This window comes from Staurois parvus, unplaced genomic scaffold (assembly GCF_062004578.1).
Source record: "Staurois parvus isolate SC_StPar_1 unplaced genomic scaffold, SC_StPar_1.0 ptg000303l, whole genome shotgun sequence".
Lineage (NCBI taxonomy): Eukaryota > Metazoa > Chordata > Amphibia > Anura > Ranidae > Staurois > Staurois parvus.
In genome coordinates, this window is record NW_028318099.1 from 9,790,585 (window position 1) to 9,812,162 (window position 21,578).

General features: G+C 41.3%; 1 protein-coding gene across 1 annotated transcript in view; it reads left to right on the plus strand.

Annotated features, from left to right (window-relative positions):
* The window catches only part of LOC149457767 (cilia- and flagella-associated protein 46-like), a 201,884-nt gene that overhangs the window by 167,735 nt on the left and 12,571 nt on the right, over positions 1–21,578 (plus strand). The window contains exons 48-53 of the mRNA XM_089683217.1: positions 1,343–1,467; positions 4,741–4,817; positions 7,508–7,672; positions 11,504–11,571; positions 13,881–13,941; positions 21,427–21,462. Coding sequence (XP_089539343.1) covers positions 1,343–1,467; positions 4,741–4,817; positions 7,508–7,672; positions 11,504–11,571; positions 13,881–13,941; positions 21,427–21,462 — 532 coding nt within the window. The remainder of the gene's footprint in view (positions 1–1,342; positions 1,468–4,740; positions 4,818–7,507; positions 7,673–11,503; positions 11,572–13,880; positions 13,942–21,426; positions 21,463–21,578) is intronic.

Sequence of the window (21,578 nt, forward strand, 5' to 3'; positions counted from 1 at the left end):
GAGATTTGCAACTTAGACTTCCTCATGGTATGGGGCTTCTAGGATGCTCCCACAAATAGTAAAAGTATGTGAAGTCACCTAAGGGTTTCCAGCATTGTATTGATGCTTTCACTGTACTGAGTGTTAGGAAAAGAAAATATTACTTTGAGCTCCTTCTCTACATGTTCTGTGTAAATGTGCCTATTACAGAGACTCTTGTTTACTGCATTGTACATGATTGTCAATTTTTATTGCACTTTTCTGGTGCTGAAAGCATCACAAATGATACTTGTAGTAATAATTACTGACAGCCATGTACACCATAGAGAGGCGTTTTCTCTACAGGAAAGCATTCACACACACTGCTCAAGAGCAGAAAATGCACAGTAGCATGGATGTATTGTATTGTAAGACAGCCTTTCTCAACCAGGGTGCCTTGAGGTTTCTTCAGGGGTGCCTTGGCAAAATGTGTACAAATTGCATAAAAACGTGTATACAAGCCAGCAGGTGGAACAATCCTGTCTTTTAGTTACACAAAGCCACAGGTTTTCATTGTACACCATTACAACCTTCTAGCACCGGGGTCCTGAAAACCAATGACATCAGTTGATAAGGAGGATGTCAGCTGCCTGCACAGCATCCTAGTTTGACCCTTCCCTGCCCTTCTCCATCGATGCTGAGGTCACATTAGCTCAGTGATGGAGAAAAACTGAGGGAGAAGAGGAACACTGGAATACTAATTAGCGTGCAAAGAATGGAAGAATAAATCACCTCTAATGTTGAGTGCCCTACATGTGTGGATGTTGCTGCGTTATATAAAATTATTATAATAGTTTTTCACATTTTAGAATGCGGTGCCCTTTTAAAATGATGGACAGTCTGGAGGCACCCCATTTTAGAATGCGGTGCCTCCAGACTGTCCATAATTTTAAAGGGTGCCTCCAGACTGTCCATAATTTTAAAGGGTGCCTTGACTGAAAAAAGGTCGAGAAACACTGTTGTAAGATGCTAGTGAGTTTGAGCTAGTGAGTATCTGGCCCTCTGAAATGGGAGTTAGTTGAAGTAGTTTGGACATTTTTTGTGAATGCTCTGTTAGGCGCTTTTTCAAGTTATACCAAGCCCATCCAATTGCAGGGAGCTACCAAGTACATCCAGAAGCTGTAAAAGGATTTTATTTCACTTTTAAATACTATTTGAAGTGCCCTTGGGCAAGCAATAAAAAAATAGGGATATATAAGGTGTTTCAAACAACCAGAAATCATTTTTTGTTGTTCTGGCTGCTCTGTGCTACAAATAGGTAACATCCAGTTAGCTCTTGTTAGTTTGTTTACTAGAGTTTCTGATAGTTATTTATTCTGTATAGGATGCACCCAGTATTCCAGAAGATGAGAGTGAGAAGAAAAGCAGTACACAGTTTCATGAGATAGTAGAGGCCTTAAACACGTACCTGAGCCCTTTACTACTACAACTGGAAGTCTCTCTGCCAAGGTATGCATTAACTTTCTTCTCTTTTAGTATTTGATACAGTTGTTACTGTATATGAAGCATTTGTTACTTTTATTTATAGCACATCCTGCTGGGAGTTTTGTTTTTAATGTCAGGGGCGAAAAGCTGATCTACTTATTCCAGACAATATTATTTGCTTATAATTTTCAAATATATGTATATATATGGGATTTCCATCATCGACTATTGTGTAGCCGTAGTGTGCTTAGGACAGTGTGAAGAGTTTAGACCTTAGAGCAGCCTTTTTCAGTTAGGGTTCCTACATAGCCTTCTAGGAGTTCCTTGGAAAAACAAATTGTGTTTTTAGCTATCTGTAAGGGGTGAGTATTCCCATTGACAACAAATGTAAGGAGCGTGTTACTAGTTACCATCTCACTAATGTACTGTGAGCTGTAGATATAGTAATTATTAGTAAGGGTTCCCTGAGCCTGGAAAGTTACACTGTATTGCCAAAAGTATTGGGGGACCCCTCCAAATCATTGGATTCAGCTGTTCAGATCCCCTCCATGGTCACAGGTGTAGAAAACCAAACACCTGGGCATGCAGACTGCTTCTACAAACATTTGTGAAAGAATGGGTGGCTCTCAAGAGCTCATTGAATACATGTATGGTATCGTGATAGGTTGCACCTGTGCAATAAGTCCATCTATGAAATTTCTTTGCTACAAAATCTTCCACGGTCAACTATTACTGTTATTATAACAAAGTGGAAGCAACTGGGAACAACAGCAACTCAGCCACGAAGTGGTAGGCCACATAAAATGACAGAGCGGGGTCAGTGCATGCTGAAGCGCACAGTGTGCAGAAGTCACCAACTGTCTGCAGAGTCAATAGCTAAAGACCTCCAAACTTCATGTGGCCTTCAGATTAGCACAACAACAGTGCATAGAGAGCTTCATGGAATGGGTTTCCATCGTCCAGCAGCTGCATCCAAGCCTTACATCACCAAGTGCAATACAAAGCGTCGGATGCAGTGGTGTAAAGCACGCCACTACTGGACTCTAGAGCAATGGAGACTTGTTCTCTGGAGTGACAAATCACGCTTCTCTGTCTGGCAATCCAATGGACATGTCTGGATTTGGTGGTTGCCAGGAGAACGGTACTTGCCTGACTGCTTTAAAGTTTGGCAGGGGGGGGGGGGGGGGGTTTTCTGTGGGGTTGTTTTTCATTTCATGCTCCCAAATTTGTGGGAGCGGTTTGGGGATGGCCTTTTCCTGTTCCAACATGACTTCACACCAGTGCACAAAGCAAGGTCCATAAAGACATGGATGAGCGAGTTTGGGGTGGAGGAACTTGACTGGCCTGTACAGAGTCCTGACCTCAACCCGATAGAACACCTTTGGGATGAATTAGAGCGGAGACTGCAAGCCAGGCCTTCTCAACCGACATCAGTGCCTGACTATTCCCATAGACACACTCCTAAACCTTGTGGACATCCTTCCCAGAAGAGTTGAAGCTGTTATAGCTGCAAAGGGTGGGACAACTCAATATACTGAACCCTACGGACTAAGACTGGGATGCCATTAAAGTTCATGTACGTTTAAAGGCAGACGTCCCAATTCTTTTGGCAATATAGTGTATTTCAAGAGTTCCCAAAGGTTACATTTGAGAAAGCCTACTTTAGAAGGTCATTGAAATCTTTGACTTTCTCTCTGATCAAACCTGGTGTGCCCATTTATGCATAGGTGCTGACTAAACTGGCGCAAAGAAATGATACCTGTTGCAAGTTAGACTTCATTTCTTTAGCTTGAGTTAAGAAAATAAATCAGAAATTGTCTTTGAAAATCTGTCAACAGCGGCACGCAATTCAGTGTGCTATAACTAAAATTATCATATAAAGTGTACAATAAACAACAATGCTGTATACCATAAATAGTGCATACAATCGCATTTTGTGCAAATTAAACAGTGCCATATATAGTGCATACAATAGCGTTTGTGCAAACTCATCAATACCCTAACAAATAAAGATGGAAATAAATTCTTAAGTGCTTATAAGCAAAATTATATGAAGTAGTCCTTTTTTTGTATGGTGATCATCCTATACAGCAGTAAACAATTGTGCAACTTGTACCGTTCTAATAATCAGCCACATGTGTACCTCCTCCACTCTCATAAATATATACTCTCACCTTCAATATATGACCTATACATTTAAGTCAAATAGTGCTTTTCCCTTTAACCAGGGTAGGTATAGCCTCCTGCACTTTCCAGCCTCCAATCTCAGATGTAGTTCAATCCAGATCCATCCTCCTACTCCTTACACGATATGTCCTCCAAATTTTAGATCAGTTTTACTTTAAATATTGTCCTCAAAATAAGGCTTAATGCACATTTTTTCTGTTCTGCAACCCCATTGTATGTGTAATGACTTCTTATAAACAAGCGTAATAAGATTAACACACTATGAGCAAATTGGTTACATTTCCAGTCCTAGAACAGTCTTACAATTTTTCGTGTCATGGAGAGAGCAAACTATTTTTTTTACCTTCAGTGAAACAGCCCACTTAAAAGTCAAAGTCTCGTGTAATTCCTTATAAAGATATTCTTGCATTTTTGAAAGATTTTGTCAATTTGTGACAATTCCCTATCAATCATGATTTACTATTTCTGTTTATTTGTTTTTGGTAGCTGTGTATGGTAGCCAATCAGCTTCTAACTTCAGCTTGCTTAATTAAGCTTTGGCAATAAAACCTGGAAGCTGACTGGTTTCTATGCAGAGTTGCACCAGATTTTGAATGCTCCAGTTTTAATAAATAACCCCCTTTGTGAGTTGGACCATTTATAGTAGGTCCTACTAATACTCTATGATAAAATATGTTATTATTTATTAATCATATGTAACACTGGCCACATATGATACAGGTAGATTGTACAGGTCACTAAAGTTAAGATAAAAAGTACAAAAATTATTTTATATGCAGCACATGTTGGGCAGATATTTCCCCAGCCATTTTTCTTTGGAAGACATCTGCCTATTTATTGCCAACCTAAGCAATTTTGCAATTAAAAATCGCCTTCAGTGAACTGTTTCTAACCAACCAGGGACTGCTTGCTAAGTACTGTACATACCAGTCACTGGCTTTTTTTAACATGAATGTGAACAGAGACATTTGCTTCGAGTAAATAAATGACACAAGATGCACATTTGTTTTTGAGAAATGTCCTGATCAGACAGGAAAAAAGTGAATGATATAAACACTATTTTGATATTGCTGTTCCTTAGGTGATTTTGTGTTTATTTCTGATTTGCAGACAGCCATCTACACCACTTTCATCCAGCGAGTCAGTACGAGCAAAGTCAAGAGAGAAGGAGGAGAAGCCAGCATCAAGTATGTACCAGCAATCAGGGTTGCTTGGAGCTCAAGCAATCTTTGGCTTGGTGCTATTACCAAGTATTTTCTAAGTTAGAAATTGGGAAGAGTGCTTCAGAGGTGCTTGGTTATCACAGTCCTTTTCCTGTGTTCTGGAAAAAAATAGGTAGTTAAGCAGTAACTTTGCATGACTCAAAGTTAAAAATGGAGTCACTGGTATACTAATATATTAACTGGAGGAAAGAGAGTATTTGACCAGTGTCACTACTTCTGTGTACCCTGGAGCCAGAAAACCTTCGTAAACTGAAGGTAAAGTAATTTTGGCATATGTCAGTTCAAGGGGAGCAGTGCTGCTCAGTTGTTTTACCTCCAAAAGCATACATACAGTATTTTTCTCCATTTTGTTATTGAAAAGTACACAAATCTAAAAGGCAGACAGCCACCCCGGAGACATGACTTTTATGTACTGCAGTTAAAGTAGAACTTCACTCAAAAAGTGAAGTACCTCTTGTTTTCTCTCCGTCTAGCCTGTAGCTGGATTACAGGTTTTTTTTGTAGAGAAGGCAAGTATCAGTTCTTATTGACACCCATGCCCACTTCTGCAGTTCCTGCCTAGGCGAGGATGACACTACTTACCAAATCCCCTTCCCTCCTGCAGTCTTCTGGGACACGTCACATGTCTCAGGAGCTTGCAGGACCATTCACAGAGCGCCTCGCGAGCTAGCACATGCAGAGTGAGGAGCCAGCTGTGATTCCTCAGGAAGCCACAGCTGGCTCCCATATCCAAGATGGCAGTGCTGGAGACCTGCTGTGTTAAGATGAACCAGTTGCAGGAAGACAGCTCTGCACTCCAGGCCCTGATAAGTACCTGGTTTTTAAACATCAGCAGCTACAGCATTTGAAAAAATAGTTGAAGTTCTTGTTTAATGGAGTAGTACTGTATAGTGAAAGCTATTTTGGCTGTACTTCTATGGAGAACAGGAGTACTGTTAGTTCTGCACTCCTGTAATCCATTTTCAGCAAACAGCTTGCTGAAGCCCAGTGTCCACTGATATCACAGAGCCAGTCCAGGCTCTGAAAATATCCTGACTATATGGGGATCCACTCAGATACCTGGACCAGCATTGGCTCAGTCTCTCAATGAGCTACTGAGAGCTTGAGTCAGCCTGTCCTGACCCCTCCACAGCCCAGCACTCCAGTGAGCAGGGGGCAGAGCAGAGAGCCAGTGACTGGGGGCCCGTTCACACCATGATGCAGAGACGTTGGTTTTTCTGCACGTGTTCTGCAAGGGCACAACAAAATCAATAGTTCTCTCTGTGCCCTGTCCACACCACAACACTGGTATCATGTGCAGATTTTTTCTGCGCAGGAATCTGCAATGTGTATAAAACTTATCAAAGCATGCATGAAAACTGATGTCTCTGCAAGTGAAATCTGCGCATCAGTTTCCATCAGTTTTTCTGCATGTATGGTCTGAATGAGGCCTGACAGTCGTGGTGTTTGATTGCCCAGTTCTCACTGCAGGGTCGGTCGGGGACAGATGCAGCATCAGATTGATGCTGCATCCACCTAGGTGAGTATAATTTTTTTTTTTCTACAGCCTATACTTCTCTTAAGCAATACAATTAGCATGATCCCAGCCCGTGATTGATTAATGAAGGAAAACCAGCAGACTGATAAGCTCTTCCGTTTGTCACTCTGCTCTCTCCTAATGTCAACAGGTTCCTTTTTAGCACATTAGCACTGCAGCATAATTGACAGGCCCCTCGTGCTGCTTTCCCATTCTGAGCTTTGCTGTACAGAGTATTGCATAAATAAATCAAATTTAGGTACTTTAACTAATTGCTCTTAGGAATGCTTTTAATTATTTTATATTGAGACATAGCTGTATGAGTTGTTTATTTCTTTCTTTTATCTGCCTAGAAATTATCTTTAAAGTAACATAAAATGTTAAAAAAATTTTAAATTAACGTAACAAACATGGTATACTTACCTGCTCTGTTCATCGAGTGACACCATGGAAAGCTGCTTTCCATGGGGGCACCCTTGCGGGCTCCAACTACTATCAATCTGCCCAGTCAGGAAAGAGACAGCAGCGATGGCTGTTACTCTCGTTCACATCGCTGGATCGAATAGGGCTCAGGTAAGAAAAAGGAGAAGAGAGGTACTCGTAATGTAAAACCATAAAATATTTATTGACAATGCGAAAGAGTTGCACTTACAATGTATATGTGTCCTCCCGACACTAAGGTTCAAACATGCAGTCAAAATTGCGTTGTATACCCTGGCGGTATAATCCAGCCGCGAGCTAGCAGATTGTGCGGGATGACGTCACAATCCTAACCACACCTTATATGTTTCAGTGTCAAGCCATCATGAGGGGGGACTGGAGGATCCTGCAGCACAGAACATTTTTTACCTTAATGCATAGAATACATTAAGGTAAAAAAAAAACGTAAGACTTTAGAACCATTTTAAGGAATAAAACTTTCCTGTCATCTACTGTACATCACAAAAACTGCAGTTTGTTTGGACTGAGTATTTAGGCTATACAATTATGTATGTCAAGTGATGGATATTTGTTGAACCCAGAACATGGCTGTTTTCGTATGTTTTGGACATGCCTTACAGTATGTCATGTGTTTATTCTCTTGGGAATTTGTGTGTATTCTGACTTGTGTTTTATGCAATAATATCATTTCCTGCAGGTGCATCAGTAGAAGTGGGAGATTACATAATATTATTGGCTGACAGATTTCTTCAGCAGATGCCCCTGGAAGCGCTGGCAGTTTTCAAGGATGATAGTGGGAACTCTGTGTCTAGAGACTTTTCTCTTCAATTACTGTATAACCGGATTCATACAGAGCAGACAGGTAATGTGTATGTCATAATGATGGTCATTAATGATAACAGTCTGTCTGTGTTTAGAACAGTATCTCAGTCCCATTGGGGGGATTTGTTAAAACTGGAGCACACCGAATCTGGTGTAGTAATGAATAAAGTGTTACTATGCATAGCTGCACCAGATTCTGTGTGCACTAGTTTTAGTAAACCAACCCCAATGCAATGCTGAAAGCGGTGTTCATCCTTACACAGGAATATCATCAAATCAGAAGTCAACATACATAGAAAACAGTGTTTTCCTTTTATATGCTACAAAATGGGTAGTATAACCTTTTTTAGTAGGTAAAGTTCCCCATGATGCATTTACGTTAAAGGCTAAGTTCACTTTAAAAAAATGTGCATTCAATATTTCTTTTTTTTTTAGGAGCCTGCAAAGCATTGCACCCCCGATCAGCAGATTGCTGGTGCAATGTCAGGCTCCTGCAAACCTTCCGTATGGGCAGACAGTTACTGAAATGCAGGAAGAGTAATGAACTACGACGGTGCTCATCTGTGCCCTTGGAGTTCATTGAGAACTACAAGCCATCAGCCGCGGTGCCAGATGGGACTTGTAGTTCATTCATTCACAGATCTGGGAGAGTGCAGGGATTTGCACTATTATTATTATTATACAGTATTTATAAAGCGCCAATAGTTCGCTCAGCACTGTACATTACAAAGGGGGACAGAACATGTGACAGAACAATACCAATACAATGCAAAACATGAGGGGATTGAGGGCCCTGCTCTTTGGAGCTAACAATCTAGGAGGGAGGGGATCGTGGTACAGGAGGAGATAGCTGTGGGGGATGGAGTGGTAGGAAGAGTGGAGGAGGTCGGTCAAGTTAGCAGGGGGTAGGGTAGGCTTCCCTGAAGAGATGGGTTTTCAGGGTGCGCCTGAAGGAGAGGAGAGTAGGTGATAATCTGATGGGTTGGGGCAGGGAGTTCCAGAGGATGGGTGACACCCTGGAGAAGTCCTGGAGGCGGGCGTGGGAGGAGGAGACCAGGGAACTAGAGAGAAGGAGGTCTTGTGAGGAGCGGAGTGTGCATGCTGGGCGGTACTTAGATATTAGGTCAGTGATGTAGTTCGGGGCAGTATGGTGGACGGCTTTGTACGTCAATGTTAGGATTTTGAATTTGATCCGTTGCGCAATCTGAAGCCAGTGGAGGGATTGGCAGAGGGGGGTGGCGGAAACGGAGCGGTTGGAAAGGTGAATGAGTCTGGCAGCCGTATTCAGGATCGACTGAAGCGGGGATAGCCAGCGGCGAGGCAGGCCAGTGAGGAGGGAGTTGCAGTAGTCGAGTCGTGATATGATGAGGGAGTGGATGAGCTGTTTAGTGGTTTCTGGGGTTAGGAACGCGCGTATTTTGGCGATGTTGCGGAGGTGGAGTCTGCACGAGTTTGTTAAAGATTGGACTTGATGCTGGAAGGATAGGTTGGAGTCCAGAATGACACCAAGTACTCTGGCCTGCAGAGCAGGTTTGATATTGGCGTTGTTGGATGTGATGGAGAAGTCAATGGGGGGTGGGGTCCGGGCTGGGGGGAAGACAAGAAACTCGGTTTTGGAGAGGTTCAGTTTAAGGAAGTGGAGCGACATCCAATCTGATATGTCGCTCAGTAGGTGTGTGATTCGGGCAGAGACCGAGGGGGTGAGGTGGGGGGTTGAGATAGATTTGTGTGTCGTCGGCATAGAGGTGGTAGTTGAAGCCGTGAGAGTGTATGAGTTGGCCAAGGGAGGAGGTGTAGATGGAGAAGAGAAGGGGCCCAAGGACAGAGCCTTGAGGGACCCCAACAGAGAGGGGGAGGTGGTAGCATTATAGGTAACGCTGAAAGAGCGTTGTGACAGGTAGGATGAGAGCCAGGAGAGAGCAGAATCTCTGAGGCCGAGGGAGTGTAGTTCCTGTTTCAAGCCCAGCACATCTGGAATATGTACAACTGGTATCCAACATATCTGGATTATGTAGGATTGGTATCCAACACATCTGGATTATGTAGGATTGGTATCCAACACATCTGGATTATGTAGGATTGATCTCCAACACATCTGGGTTGTATGACTGGTATCCAACACATCTGGATAATATATGCTGTGTGAGTGCACCAGACCAGTGTTCCACCAAGCCAGTGTAGCAGCTGCCTTGGGATATACTGTGTGTGTGTGTATGTATATACATATACTATATATATATAGAGAGAGAGAGAGAGAGAGAGACACGTTTTTGTCTTGTTTGTTTTTTTTGTCAAGGGAAAATGTACAAATTTAGAAGCATTTAACTTTCTACCTACATTGTGTTGTATGTTTATCTTCCTACAGATGGGTAAGTTATTTAAAATTTTGTATATTTCTCTAAGGTTAAAATAATTACCGCACATGCTGTCAGCACTGGATGGAAACAACAAGATTGTTAAGTGAACACAAAAAATACAGAATAATAATTATATTTCACTAAGGCTGGCTTGCTTCAAGAGGTTTTTTCTATAATACTGGAGTGTGTTTATAACTCAGAAAATGAATATTTTAACTCTAAAGCTTGCTATTAATTTAGTTTCATATGCAGTTCACAGGGGACATGCAGCACCTTTTACTCCGTGAAGAAATTACACTATCCACTTCTTGATAAGACTTGGTCAGTTTAAAGTAGATACAAACACTGTCACTAAAATCTCATGTAATCCTTAGCATATTAGTAGAGTTTCAAAGGTCATTTTCAAGCTTTTTAAATAATATATGGTGCTCCATTCATGAAGATTTATGGTCCTCCTTTTATAGGGTGACAGCACTATGTCCCTGTCTCCTGCATTGTCACACTGACACATGCTTTATATGTGGTCATACCAACTCTGATTTGCAGGCGTGATGTGCTAGTGGCACTATTAGAAAACCCACCTTGAGAAATGCCATGTAGTGAGCACTGGAATGCACACTTGTGTCCTGGATAAAACCTGCCCTGAAAGAAATATGGAAGCAATATTTGTTGATTTTTTTCTGAAAATTCTAGTTTTTCAGTTGCCAAGCTGATCCTCTGGCTTCTGTACTTTGATGTAGAACATGTATGTGGCAAGCAGATTCGGAGCAAAGTCAGACTCCTAATATGCAGATCAGTGTTAAAATACTAAAAGTACAAGGTCAACATGACAATTAGAAAATTGTATAGGTTACTTGTCACAATAGAGAGGAGATTTGTCTTTGGCTCATACATTTCAGTATTGATATTAAGGGACGAGATGTAATGACCCACTGCAGGCACTATTTCTTATTAATCCTCCAACACAGGCAGCCAGCTCCCAGTGGTCGCTGGCTACTCCACAAGCTACACACACCAACAATTTAAAAACCATGTTTCAGTTTATGAAACCCTCCATTGTATAAACTATACTACCTGGTATATAGAAGCCTAATGTGTTTCAGTCCAAATGAAGCTTACTCATTAGGGCTTCTATATGCCAGGTGGTATAGTCTGTACGATGGGAGGTTTAGTAAACTGAAACCAGTGCTTTTAAATGGTGAGCAGCTCCCTTTTCTCTGAGAGTTTGTGTATGAAGTCAGTTTTTATAGTTTTGCCCTAACAAATCATTATCAATCTAGATTGATCCACCTGTTGGTTTGTATGGATACATCAGAGTGTTTTCCTACTGTACAATTCTTCGTGAAACCACAGCAGTGACCCAAATCAATGATTTTATTTTTTTATCATGCTTGGCAACAAAATCTTTGTTGCCATTATCTGCGCTGTGGTCCTTATCAATTAATAATTATAGCTGATGTTTTGACAAGAAACAATGCATTTCTGAGTTGTTCTTTGTGTACTTTACCTTACAGAAGAAGGAGAATTAAAGCGAGAGGTGAAGAGTGCAAAAGAATCCAAACAGAAAAAAAATATAAAGACTGTGAGTATGTTCGATTCTGGTATAATATTTTGATTGGAGGAGGATTTGACTTCTTTGTTCTTGAACTTTCATGTTAACTTCATCACAAAAACCTTAATCACTTACACAGGGGAATTTATAAAAGGGACAGAGTAAATAGACATATGTTGCATTACCTTTTGCTCCCTTGATTCGTTAGATCCTCCCATGTGCTTTTGGGTAGTTTGGGTAGTAGTTTCTGGTCACCAGACTTTGTGTTGTAGAGTATCCTTTACTACTCACCGTAATAAATGGTAAGGAGCTTACTGATTGTGAGATTGAAAAAATCAGGTCTGCATATTCACATAGCTCAGCAGTTGGTGTTTTTAGAGATGCAAAATGCACTGATATGAAACAAACACAATGCCAGCACATGAGTATTAACAATATAGGTCAGGTGCAAAATTATAAAACACACTGGCCCCCATCCTGCATAACGTTTGGCACAAATATATTAAAAAAACAAATCCAATAAAATACACGACTGTTAAAATGACAGACATGTAAGCATCCATCACATCCCAGAGACAGGATTTCCTCACATCACTATCTTCAAAATGATCATTGGAAGTACTCCTTAAGCAAATTGTAGTGGAACCATGTTACCTGTAGAAATAGGAAGAGCTAGCCAGACTACCACACACCTTGTCCAGCCCAAGTGGTTAGCAGGTAAAAGCAGCATCAGCTCGATTTATCTAAGCCATGCCCCCCACATGTTTCACCCCGCTCACCTCCATGATTAAGCTCCGGGGGCAGTGAGAGACATGTTGGGGGGGCATGGCATGGATGAATCAAGATGAGGCTGCTTTTACCTGCTAACCACTTGGCCTGGGCAAGGTGTACAGTGGGTGGGCTATCTCTTCCTATTTCTACAATGCACTTTGGGTTTTACAAACCTTTCCCCGTCCTGCACCCTCATTAGCCAGCAGCATCCAATTAATCGGACCTTGACAGCCTGAGCAGGGGCCTCAAAACATTATCGTGGATCCATGTTACCTGATGCATTTTGAGGGACAAGCCCACTTCCTCAGAGCTCTAAAGAAGAGGACTTGCCCCTCAAAACTCATCAGTAACGTAGGGTAGTCCTGTCTATAGGATGTGATTATATTTTTCTCTACAGATTACTTGTCTGTCATTTTTTTTATTAGATTTTTTTTATATAAAGTAATGCTAAAGCAAAAAGGCAGTGCACTCCATTTGTGATTTTGGGACAGTTTACACTGATTAAAGTGATTCTTATTGATGAAGTGGCCTGGAACTCTGAAGCTAGTAGCTAATAAAAAACAACCTGTGGCAAGTAGTTCAACTCTGCACGTTGTAAACCTATCAATGCTAAATTTTGCATTTTAACTGGAGTATACCTTTGCTGCTGCTGCTCACTCATTATTGGATTGCAGTATGGTTCTTCATGTGCCAGGTCTTCAGCCTTTTTTTTTTTCTTGCATGCTTTGAATAAAATGTAGTGTATATCTGAAATGCTATTTCACTTTAGACTGACATACAGTACATCTTTGAGCTGTGTAAACGTCTAGATAATATGGAACTCCATACTCTGTTTAGGAACTCTGCATGTGGCTTCTTGTTTGTAGGTCCCAAAGTTTTATTGTAGGGCAGACGTTTGAGAACCCACAAGCAGTGGCATCCGCTACTGATTTTTCATGGGTTATATTGTATTTCTTTGGTCAGATTTAGTCTTCCAGGCATTTCAAAGAAATGAGGGCCCTAATGTTTACCAAAAAGGTTTGTAGTACTGGGATGTGCTAGTTAAATAAGGTATTATAACCCCCCACTCCCTGTCCCCACCTCTCCAATCAAATAGTGAGGAGTCATCAGCCAAGTTGACAGTGCCAACCGATCCTGGTACTGGTGCAAGTAAAGATCATAAATATCTTGGCAACTGTTGGAAGACAAGGGAATGAATGTACAGAGAGCTCAAAGATCCCACTCTACTTTCCAGCAAGCTAGCTTCAGTTCAGGGCATACTGAGGATGGTTAATGGTAGTGCACTCCTTCAAACATCCAGCACAACATATAATGGGACAGCCAGCCACTCCTCAGTGCTCCAGGAGATCTGTATAATGTATAATTAACTTCACAGTTGACAATCCTGTCTAATGCTTTTAGATCTAGACCTGGTCCTTGGTCGTGGCTGATCATTGATCCAATGCTGTTCCCTTAAAACAGTACATTTATATCAACCTAGCACATGTTTAGCAGTGTTTAATATACTGTAGAAGTGTTTGCTTTTTATTTTTAACCATCCTATATTTCATAAAATGTTTTATTTTTAGATACCCATCAATCGAGATCTGCCAGCTAACTGCATGCCAGTCGAAACCCACCGATTCAAGTGTATCCTTAAAGAAGCTCTTTCATATGAAATTTGCACTTTCATACTTGAAATGTTAAATAGCGAAGAGTTTCAGTGTAGTAACATGACTGAATTGGTTTTATGCTAAGCCTGTATCGTAAATTATGGTTACCGCGTATTAAGCCTTATACATATAATTTAGGATCTAAAAGTAAAGGTAAATTGTCAAAGTGTATGATACTTGAGAAATTGGAAATGACAGGGCTATCTTTCATGCATTATTGGAAGCCCTGGCTACCACTTCCTAACAGTAGGTTTTGGAGACAGTCTTTACAAGATCCTCCTTTGTAAACTTGGCTAAGAAGCAGCATATTATTTTTAGTGGCAGGACTGACACAGTGTGAATGTGTGTCATATATATGAAAGCGTAGCACTTATCTCTGGTCAAATTGCCCATTCTCAAACAGTACATCCCATCCATCCACATAGGCATGTGAAGAAAGACCCTTCAGCTCTACAGGTGATGAGATAGAAGACTTGGGGTGTCACATGACCACAGATTTTGGTGAGTATTCGGGCCATTTAGATATGTTTTTCTTTTTTAATCTTAAATAGTTTCTAGCTAAGATGGGGGTGGGGAGAGGGTGATGAATTGGGGGGGGGGGGTATTAGCCCAGAGATCAGTTTAAAAGGAATCCTGTACTGAGAAAAATATGTAGGCCACCATTACTGACCTCTATTTAGAAAATGCATGCTGTCTGAGTGGTCATGCTGCTGCAATAGATTCAATACTTTAGGAGTTTTTACTTTGCTTTCACTCCACTTGCTGCATACGTGTTCCAAGTCAATGACGGTAATCTTGGTGATTTTTATCTATGTCAGCTTTTGAAGAATGTTTAAAACAAAAGAAGGAATAATTTGTTTCTTGTCCATTGAGGGACAAAGGAAAACTGTAACCTTTGAGTTATGCTGCTGCCTACAGGAGGATCGTCACTGGGAAAACAATACGCCTGTAAACTAACCCAGGATAACACCTCCTACTACCAGAATGTCTCAGTTTTTTGCTAGTGTCTTATGGCGATAGATGTCTTTTCATTAGCTTTGCTGAGAAAAGATTACCCTATGTTTTACCAGTACTACTTTTTCTTCAACTCTCTCCAAAGTCTCTTCAATCCCTACCAGATGAACTTGCCTCTGAGGAGTCTCAGTGTTCTGCTACTACTCTCAAACTAGACTGTTTTGGCTCTTATTGGTGCAGTGCACACCACGTTTGAAGGCTACGTTCACTTTTAGTAACATGTTACATCCATAACTACAGTGTAACATGTTACCGAGCAGCAAACGCTTACTCCCCCATCCCTCACTGTGACAGTGGGCAGAGGTTCTTCCCCCTTCATCCGCTGTCACATTTTGAAATCTGAACAACTGTGTGGGGCTCTTCACCCTGACAGACTTGTAGTTTGAATGAACTGCAGGTGCGATGATCAGCACCCATAGTTAAATCACACTGCCTACAGCTCAAGAACTGTCTGCCTGTAAAGAGGTACAGGCAGAGAATTCTAGACAGTGTGTGCAGGAGCCTGACATTGCAATCACGATCTACTGATGCAATTTTCTGCAGGCTGTTAAGAAAAAAAAAATGCAAATTTTTTTTAACTGCAAAAAAATGTGCATTTATTATTATTTTTCAAAAGGTTAACTTAATCTTTAATCTAGAGGATCAGTTATTGCTTTCACCAGCACTGTGCCAAGTCTGGGGTCCTTAACAACTACTAAGACTACCAAGATCTTTCTGGTGCACTCAATGTTCCATACGTACCCTAATGGAGATAGGAAACACCCGGACATGATGTCTGTCCCCTCCATGCCTTAGCCTTGTAGCTATTTGAAGAGAACTTTGATAAAAAGTGATCTGCTCCCTCTGTGGATCTGGCAGTGTAACATCTCAACAAAGTGACCACCATCCTGGTAGAAGATGCACCTGTCTTTAAAGCCCAACACTGGGCTAATAAAAAAAGGATTCCCATGCCCGCACTGTATGAGGTAACTGCTCATTTTGTCAAGGCGCAACCAGAAATCTTTTACTCACCTAATCCTCCGATCCAGCGGCAAGTAGCACTCCCCCACAATCCAGTGGTGGAATGTTCCTGACGTCCTTGATGACATCAGGAACAGTCCACCGTACAGCACTGCTAGACTGCAGGAGCAGCAGGGACCGGTATTGTGCAGGGAGGACTGTACATTTACAGCTGTATTCAAAATAATAGCAGTCAGACACCACTAACCTGATCAATCACTGTTTTTGGTAGAAATAATTTACTAGCAGGTGTAGTAGAGTAATAGAAATCCAACAGACCCAACAGTCATGACATGCATGCTGCTGAGTCTGTGTAATTGAGTCACTAATTGAAAGGGGCATGTTCAAAATAATAGCAGTGTGGAGTTCTATTAGTGAGGTCATTCATTCTTTGAAAAACAGGTGGCAATTATTACCCCTATTTAAGGAAGGAAGGCAGCAAATGTTGTACATGCTGGTTACAGTGCATTTCTCTCTGAAATTCTGAGGAAAATGGGTCGTTACAGACATTGTTCAGAAGAACAGTGTACCTTGATTAAAAAGTTGATTGGAGAGGGGAAAACATATAAAGAAGTGCAGAAAATGATAGACTGCTCAGCTAAAATGATCGCAAATGCTTTAAAATGGCAACCAAAACTGAAAGACGTGTAAGAAAGTGAAAAACTACCATTCAACTGGATAGAAGAATAGCCAAAATGGCAAGGACTCAGCCAACAATCAGCTCCAGGAAGATCAAAGAAGGTCTAAAGTTACCTGTGAGTACTGTTACAATTAGAAGACACCTATGTGAAGCCAAGCTATCTGCAAGAAGCCCCCGCAAAGTCCCACTGTTGAAAAAAAGACGTGCTGAAGAGGTTACAATTTGCCAAAGAACACATTGACTGGCCTAGAGAGAAATGGCGCAACATTTTGTGGACTGATGAAAGTAAGATTGTTCTTTTTGGGTCTAGTGGGCGGAGACAGTTTGTCAGACGACCCCCAAACACTGAATTCAAGCCACAGTACACTGTGAAGACAGTGAAGCATGGTTGCGCAAGCATCATGATATGGGGATGTTTCTCATACTACGGTGTTGGGCCTATTTATCGCATACCAGGGATCATGGATCAGTTTGAATACATCAGAATACTTGAAGAGGTCATGCTGCCTTATGCTGAAGAGGAAATGCCCTTGAAATGGGTGTTCCAACAAGACAATGACCCCAAACACACCTGTAAACGTGCAACATCTTGGTTCCAGACCAACATGATTGACGTTATGTAGTGGCCAGCCCAATCCCCGGATCTTAATCCAATAGAAAACTTGTGGGGTGACATCAAAAATGCAGTTTCTGAGGCAAAACCAAGAAATAGAGAAGAACTGTGGAATATAGTCCAATCATCCTGGGCTGGAATACCTGTTCACAGGTGCCAGAAGTTGGTTGACTCCATGCAACACAGATGTACAGCAGTTCTCAGAAACAGTGCTTATACAACTAAATATTCATTAAGTGATTCAAAGGAAAGCAAAATCTTCAAACATTTTCAGTTTATATAGTGAATGTTTGAGTTTGTAAAGAAGAATACAAACACTGCTATATTTTTCAACAGTCTAATATACACTTTTCCTAAATTTTTTTAGAGGAACACAAATTTGATATCTTTTTCTTCATGTTTTGATTTGGAATAGAATGTGTAGTGTTCCCAATGCATTTGTGTGTATGGAAATAAAAGCTATTAGAAGGATTTTGAGCTTTATTCACTTTTTTCAACACACTGCTATTATTTTGAACACAACTGTATCTCGCTTCTCCAAGTCCCTAGACAAAAACAAGTAGCCCCACCGCGAAAGAAAACTTTTTTTTGCTTGGATTTGTTAAGCATTTCACTAATAAGTGGTTTTTGGCCCTCTCTAGAACACTGGTCTCACTAGTAGGTCCTGTTCTTCACCCTTTTTGAGTTGTGACCTTGAATTGCCAAACACTAAATAAAGTGTAAACTCTCTAAAGTTGGCCATACACTGTTAGGTGCTGTTCGAATATGTGTGGCATGTTTGAGCATGCATGTAATGGTTATGGTAGTCCATACATTTCAGTGGGCTGCCCTACCCATAAGAAACAGGGGGAAAGAAGTCCCTGACCCTTTTTAAATAACGCCACACTGAATTACATAGTGCTGCAGCAACCTACGCTTTAGCAAATGTGGCTGCCAATGTGTGGTAAAGAATGAATGGCACCCCCACATGTCTGCTGAAATGCAGCACGTTTCTGTGAGTCAGGAACATCACACTTTTTTACACACGTTCCCCATTAGCAGAGATCTGAACCCAGCCTTAGTTTCTTTTCAGCAGGCTAGAAAAAAAAAACTGATTTCTCCATCCACGACACTGATTGGCTGGAGTCACTAACTGAGGAAAATTTTTCAACATGTCCCTTAATATTCTCACTGACCATCAGACATGCTGGTACATGTAGTGCATAGCTTTACAGTATATGTGAATGTCTAATCATTGGAGAAGAGCAGCTCTGAGTTCCAGCACAACCAGAATACTGACAACACTGTGCTCTCCTGCTTAGTGTGGTCAGTTTTTAATAGGAAACCAGAGTGACTGACAGGAACACCAAGGATTTCACACAAAGGGAGCAATACAAAGAGAACACAATACTTTTTCATACAAGTACATGGTACAGCAGGCATTTATCAGGAATATGAAATATTGAGTTTACATATTCTTTAACATGCAAGGTTCTGCTGTTACCTGTTATTTCACAAGATATGTTTTTAAAACTGGTAATTCACTTGCTGTTGATTCAGTCAGCTAAAAACATTGCCTGAGCATTAGCCAGTGTTCCTAGACTCCCAGGGGTTTATTTACTAAAGCTGGAAAGTGAAAAATCAGGCTCACTTCTGCATAGAAACCAATCCGCTTCTAATCTCAGCTTATTCAATTAAGTTGTGGCAGTAAAACCTGGAAGCTGATTGCTTTCTATGCAGAAGTGATCCTGATTTTGCACTCTCCGGCTTTAGTAAATAAACTCTCCAGTGTTTCTGTGTGATTCCATGTTTTCTCATGTTCCCAACTTCCTGAGTTATTCTGAGTGATCCGAAGATTTCATCCATGTGATTCCAAGTTTTCTTGTGTACCGGCGTCTATGTGTTTTCCAAGTGACCTTGAAATTCCAGGTTTCTTAGTGCTTCCTACAGGTTAGTTGGACCCGATGTTCCCAGTGACTTTGCTAGTGTCCCCCAGTGCTTTCCAATGTGATCTCTGTACTTCTAGTGTTCTCAGTATCTTTCAGTTTATTTTCAGTGACTCTATGTGTTCCTGTCTGCAACTTGAATCCCAGCACCTATCATATCCTCTGAGTGTTTCAAGGCACCTGTGCCTAGTGTACTTCAGTTAGCTTCCTGCCTTCCTGCACTTCCATGATTCCCTGTATACCCCAGCTTGCCATTCATTGCCTGCACCTATACACTCCAAGTCTGCAGTCTGCTTCCGTGCCTCCCCGTGCACCACTAGTCTGCTTTGTGCTCTATGTCCCTGTGCACTCCAGCCAGCTTCTGGTGATCCCTGTGACTCTGTCAATTCCTAGTTTGCTTCCTACTTTGTGACCAGTGATCTCAGTGTCTCCAGAGTCCAGCACCCTAGTGCCACAAGATACTCCCACCATTCCTATGAGTCTAGCACCCCTATGCTGCAATTTACTTCTGCTAGTACTCTTGCTCTCCTCTTACTTCATCTCAGTACTGCAAGATACCCCAGCACTCCTGTCTTTCCTATGAGTCCATCATTTCTTGCCTTCCCAGATCCTTGTCTTAAGTGCTTTAGTTTTTTTTACCAGGTTAGCCGTAGCTTGCAGCTGTGAGTCTGCAATCCCCATCCAAACAACAAACTGGGTAAGTTTTTCTTCAGGTTCAGGGATCCTGTAGTGGAAGCAGTGAAAACACTTTGGTGGCATCATGGGATCAATACACATGATCGATGCCTTCCCTCCCCTACAACTCTTTCCTCATCTGCTTTGCAGGATCGAGATGGAAGGCGTTCCAGTGATCTATATAGCTCTGTAATGGCCCAGGCGAATGTTGTACTCTAACCTGATAAGACGCTAGTTAATGCTTCATAAGCTCCTCCTCTTCTCACTGATTTGCCATCCTGCTTCAATGTCTCTGGCTTAACAGTATTGCTGTTGAAACCCAGATTCTGAGGGACAGCGTTATCTCACCTCCAGTACTACCCTTTAAACCCATTAGGTCCACTTTTATCTATAAGGTGGTGTTTCTTGTAGTCAGATTTTTTTAAAGAACCCTTTCTGATCTTGCAGAAGGACATGGTGATGTTGAGGCCCATGACTTTCTTCCTTTCTAAGGCATTTTTGGTCTGTCACCTCAATCAATTGATTTTCTGTACCTCTGTCCAGCTCCAATTCATCAGAAGGATATTTTTTTCCATTTCCTTTGTGCAATTCGAAATGTGAGAGTTTATCTCTCAGACACTGTTTCCTTCAGAAAGACTGACTTTGTCTTTGTCATTCTGGATTATCCCCATAAAAGTGCAGCAGCCTCTTGTTCCACCATTTCTTGGTGGCTCACACAGACCGTTATCAAAGCTTATGGTCTCAAGGATCAGGTTCCACCTTTTCCTGTCAAGACATACTCTACTGGATTTGTGAGTTGCTTCTTGAGCTTTTTTGCATCAGGATATTATTCCCAGATTTGCAAGGCAACCACCTGACCTTCTGTTTACACGTTGTTAATGTTATCTAGGTGGATGTTCAGTCCCCTTTTGATACCATCTTCAGGTGCAAGGTCCTTCAGGCAGCTCTTTGAGCTGCAGACAGTCTCCAGATTTCTTTTGTTTTTTTAGTGGGCATGCTAGAGTTTGTTTGCTGTTGACCACCCCTTCAACTGTTGTTTGACATCCTGAAAGTTACAATCTTCCTGTGTCCCTCAATAGATGAGAAAGGAAATAGCATTTTTATGCTCACCATAAAATCCTTTTCTTGGAGTCCACTGAGGGACAAGTCATGCTCTCAACACAACAGAAAACTGAGGCATGCGGGTAGTAGTAGGGGTTTTGTGTTTGCCAGTGAACAATCCTTCTGTATGCAGCATTAATACCCAAAGGTTGCAGTCCTCCTTTGTCCCTCAATGGACTCCAAGAACAGGATTCTGAGTAAGTATAAAGCACCTCTTATCATTATTCTGTAGTATAAGCAACAGCACGCATTGTAAATTATGGATGCTGTACATCAAGAAGATCAAGCTGCAGAACCCAACTTCCAGATCTGGCTATGTAAACCAAAGATTGTGTAATACCAAAGGAAGCAGGTGTAGGAGGATGAAAAAAAAACATTCAGTTATAGCTATCATGTGATTGCATCCACAATTTCAAATATAGAATAGATATTGACTTTTGGAGTGACTGTCACAGAAATCATAATGTGGTTTACTTCCTTAACAACATGTATCAGATATTGTGGATCCTTACAATGAAATACTAGAACCAGGTAATGATGTATGATGTTAGAACACTAGAGTAATAAAGGTGTTCTTTCTATTGCTCCACATATTATTCACAAATAAAGTTCATGCAAAGCAACAAACTCATTAGGTGCCTTGCTCT